We start from the raw sequence: 4960 nt of genomic DNA, 5'->3' as shown, positions 1-4960 counted from the left end.
TACAACAGGCTAAAAACTTTATCTCTAATACAAGCCTATAACAAAAGAAAAGTAACCCGGCTCTCTCATCCGGTCTTAGCTCCACCATACATGTCTTTAATTGTCTTAATATACATGATTGGAGCATCTCTAGTCTCCAAACATGCATCGAACCACTTTCGAAACTTTGTCGTAAAGTTTTTTTCAAGTTAATGAACATCACATGAATGTCGTCTCTCTTCCTTTTCATATACTACTTGACTAATCTCCGCATAAGAATGACTTTTATAGTCAACCGTCCAGACATGAAATCAAACTGATTCTCGAAAATAGACATCCTCATCTCCACCAACCTCTCCAAAACTTTCATAGTATGACTCATTAACTTAAAGGCGAAATGGTCTGGTGAATCCTTATACTTGTATCAGTTTGTATTCTAAACCCTTCTACTTACACATTTGTCATCTGGACCCTTAAACTCAATTAAAATGAGACTTTTAAGCCCCTCCAACCATGTGTGTAGCTCACTCTCCTTTATATAATTGACATGTCATATCCACGTCAGATATATTAATGCCACATCATAATTATTTCATAACTATTTTTTAAAATTATTAACCAAAATTATTTAATAAAATGTAAAATAATGACATTTTAATTTATTATTGGCATTTCTAATTCTCCCTATTTCACGACCAAACATCGCCGGCGTCGTCGCCATTTTTGCCGGCGAAATCACATATACTTTCTCCCTCACCCATCTTAATCTCCGCCGCACACCATTACTATTTTTCTTTCCTCCTGCAACCTCCACAGTAACAACAACCTAAACCATTGCAAAACCAGATCTGGCCACCGCACAACCAGATCTGGCCAAACTTTTCGTAATCCTCACACCCCAAATTGCTTACAAATACAATTTCACACCAACCTATGCCGTGAAACTCGTCGAAATCTACCCATTATAGTTTCTCCCCTTCCCATTGTTTCATGACCCAAACCATCGCCGCCATCGCCATTGTTGTCGGCGAAACCACTCATATTCCTTCCTTTACCTGCCTTCATCTCCGCCACACATCACGACTATTTTCCTTTCCTTCTCCAACCTCACAAAACCAACAACCTAAGCCAACACACCAGATCTAGCCGAAAAATAGATTTTGGAAAAAAAGAAAAAAAGGGTTGGGCAAGGGATGAATATGGCTGAAAATGAGGTGTAATGGGTGAAGAAAAAGGAGTTTTTTAATTAATGGTTTTAAAAAAAAATTATAATTTTAAATATTTTTTAAGTAAAAATGCTCCTCACTCGCCTTAATAGGCGTGTAGTTACACACTTTTGCCAACTCAGACATCTTACTGCCACATAAACTTGGTCAACGGTCGGAGGGGTTTGTTAAATTGCGTTTTATTGAGTTTAAGGGTTCAGATGACAAAGGTGTAAGTAAAAGGGTTCAGAATACAAACTGATACAAGTATAAGGGTCCACCAGACCATTTCGCCTAACTTAAAATGAAAGTATTTTCTATAGTTAAACTCAAGGGATTTGGTGGGTTAGTTGAACTTCCAACCATAGCCTTATTTTTGCAAACATTTCTTCCTTCTATAAATGGTCATGGGACAAATGCATCATCTTAATGGAAAAAAAGGGTGTCTTTATTCATCTTCAAGATGAAATTAGGTGTTAAATCTTTTTCTTTAACCATTTATGAATTTATCATTTTAAATATTTTATAATGTGATTCAGAACACACATTGCAAAAAGAGAGAGAAAAAAAACTCCTCCAAAAAGGAGTAATTGCTTCGAATTGGTCTAAAGACATGACACATGTTAGTACACTACAAAATATTAGCAATATGATGTTACACATATGGGTCAATTTTATTTTATTTTATTTTAACATAAATGAAAAATAGATGCATAAGCATACGAGTGTGGAGTCCGATAGGGCCGAGCGAAATCTTTTGAGTCTCTTTAACAAAAAAATTATATTATATATACATGATTAAAATTATTTTTTATGCATATATATTTTGTAACTCCTTGATAAAAATTCATCATACTATATGGAGTAGAAGAAAAGGAGCAAGTGGCCTTCTAATAAAAGTTGTGATTACAGCTTTTTACCCAAACTTGAGCGTCAAAAACAATAGGACTGAATGAGAGTCTTTAACGTTTAAGTTTATGAGTTCTGAATTTGCTATTTAAATTAAACTCATCTTAATTAAATATTTAGACATATTTAATAAATTTTCTAATACATATATAAAATCAAAATAAAAGTTAATGGGTTCGTAAATGAGTTTTCTACGCTTCTTTCGTATTTGGATAATATTGGTCTTATTAATTTCCTTATGTACCCAAAAAAGGAAAGGAAAACTAATTTCCAACTTGTAATTTGAAAAGTGTACAAGAATGAGAGCACAAAATTAGTGAAATACAATCTTTTCAATTGAAATTAATGAATTCATTCAGAAACAGTTAATATTCTGTATGGTTGTTACGTAACAAATTTGACCTGCAAAACTAATAAGCTTTGTAATAGAATTTTTCCAATTAAGTTTTTTTTTTTAAAATGTCCGGATCAGCTTTCGCACGCCTTGACTAATTTCACGAGATACCTATCACCTTCCACCAGCAACATGTATCAAGTAACTCTGTCCACCATCCCTAGGAAAAAGGCAGTTATAAATACTTTGTTGAATCAAAATTGGAGTATCAATACTCAAAGAAATGGCTTTTATTTCAACCTTTGTCATTTCCATGTTATTTAGTCAACTAGTTTTTGTGTGTCATTGCAATCCAACTTGTAAATTAGGATACCCAATAGATGAAATCCCAGTGTACAAAGAAGACAGATACTATGTGCATTTTGCACAAAACTTGGAGTTTTTGGAAGCAGAATATTTTCTATGGTCTTCCTATGGATATGGTCTTGATGTAATGGAACCATGTTTAACCAAGGGAGGACCCCCTCCGATTGGTGGCCAAAAGGCAAATCTTGATCCATTCACACTCAATATTATCAAGGAATTTGCCAATGAAGAAATTGGTCATCTAAGGTACTCCTTAATTCCATTTTAAATGATGTGTTTTTAGTTATTTTTCAAAAAGTATTTTATTTTCTACGGAAAAGGGGAATCTTGTGCTCCAATAGAACGAATGTACTGATGTGGATTACTCAAGGATCGAATTTGATTTGCTTTATAAAAAGGAGATATCAATGAGCTTTTACAAAATGGTTTTACGGGATTCAGTCAATTGTTTTGATCGTGGAATATCATTGAGAAATAGGAATTCGGGTTATCAAAGGATTTACTGTGATTTATTTCTAGAATGAAATGAGTCAATCATAGTAATTTATTTGGTTGGTAAACTGAATTTTCACCTTGTTGTTGAGGGTTTAATTCCCTCCATTTTTCCTTCTTCTAACCNCCCCCCCCCCCCCCCCTTTTTTTTAGAAAAGGAGAATATTATCTTTTACTATGATTTTTTCAAGAGCAATGGATTAAAAAAAAACTTAAACTATCATATTTTTGCGAGTTTCATAAATTAACTATCCATTGTTTCGTGTACCTATCTAAACTATCACTTTCTTTGTATTAAAATACATCTCGATGTTGATTTGGCTTACACACGCTTGTTGTAGATTGGGAACACATATTTGACCAACTCAACATCGTGAGGTGTATTTTAATACAAAATGAGTGATAGTTAAGGTAGGTTAAAAGGAAGTTTTGACCATTACCTCTTTTTAAAAATATTTTGAATAATTAACTATTCTGACTTATAGTAATTTTTACATAATTTCTACCAATATACAATAAATTTTATTTCACACAAACTAAAGTTATTATGTTTGAATTCACGTCAAACATTAATTTGTTTGACTCCCGTGCTCCTAATCAAGCAATATATATTTTATTTTTTATTTTTTTATAGTGTGGGTGTTATTAACATTTTTCTTATACTAATTTGTTTTGTTTGATTTTAGGGCAATTGACTCAATAATGGGCAGCATTACTAGACCTTTGCTGAATCTTACCTCTGAAAATTTTGAAAAAATATTTGATGAAGCATTTGGATACAATTTGGAGCCCCCATTTGATCCTTATAGGGATAGCTTGCATTACATGCTATCTTGTTATATTATACCATATGTTGGTATGACTGGCTATGTTGGTATGAATCCCAACCTCAAAGGCTATGCCTCAAAACGTGTAAGTTCACAAGATTCAGAGACGAAATCAAGATTTTAAGTTTATGTGTATTGAATTTTCAAAAAGATAGCTCACCCTTTCTTGAACCTGAACTAGTCGAGAGAAATAAATTTGCACCAGTTTTTTTTAATTGAAACCCCCAACTATTTCAAAATTTAAACAACTCAACTGAGAGCTCTGTGATCGATTCAAGGAAAGGTTGATCATCATGTAATCTCAGTTTATGTGCAATCTTTTATAAGTCTATCTAAATGACAATTTTTTTTCTCTCACCTCCTTATCTAGTCAAAAGTTTCAACATTCACATAAATTGAGACGGACGAAGTACGCATATTTAGTCAATACATGTGGTGACTTTTTTTTCTTTTTCTTTTTTCAATCACAGCTTGTGGCAGGACTATTGGGAACGGAAGCTCAACAAGATGCAATTATTCGTATATACCTTTATGAGAGAGCTAATGAAGTAGTATATCCTTATGGATATACTGTGGTTGATTTCACGGCTCGAATCTCAAATTTGAGAAACCAATTAGGAAAGTGTGGAATCAAAGATGAAGGCATTATAGTTCCGTGTGAACTTGGAGCTGAAAATCGAACGGAAACTAACGTAATATCTGCTAATTATTATTCCCTCGCGTACTCTAGAACTCCACCTGAGATTCTAAGGATCGTGTACACAACTAGCGATGAACATATACCTGGTGGATTCTATCCCGATGGTGCTAATGGGAAAATTGCAAGAGAATTCCTCAAAGAGCCATGA

General features: G+C 33.5%; 1 protein-coding gene across 1 annotated transcript; it reads left to right on the top strand.

The window, feature by feature from the left end:
- The first annotated feature begins 2707 nt into the window (after positions 1 to 2707).
- LOC125870070 (desiccation-related protein PCC13-62-like) lies at positions 2708 to 4960 on the top strand. Its single transcript, XM_049550436.1, has 3 exons — positions 2708 to 3039; positions 3972 to 4197; positions 4583 to 4960. Exons 1-3 carry the CDS (start codon positions 2711 to 2713, stop codon positions 4958 to 4960), a joined length of 933 nt encoding a protein of 310 aa, XP_049406393.1. The 5' UTR covers positions 2708 to 2710.

The sequence above is a fragment of the Solanum stenotomum genome, chromosome 7 (assembly GCF_019186545.1).
Source record: "Solanum stenotomum isolate F172 chromosome 7, ASM1918654v1, whole genome shotgun sequence".
In the NCBI taxonomy this organism is placed as follows: Eukaryota; Viridiplantae; Streptophyta; class Magnoliopsida; order Solanales; family Solanaceae; genus Solanum; species Solanum stenotomum.
This window is presented reverse-complemented; position numbering and strand designations above follow the sequence as displayed.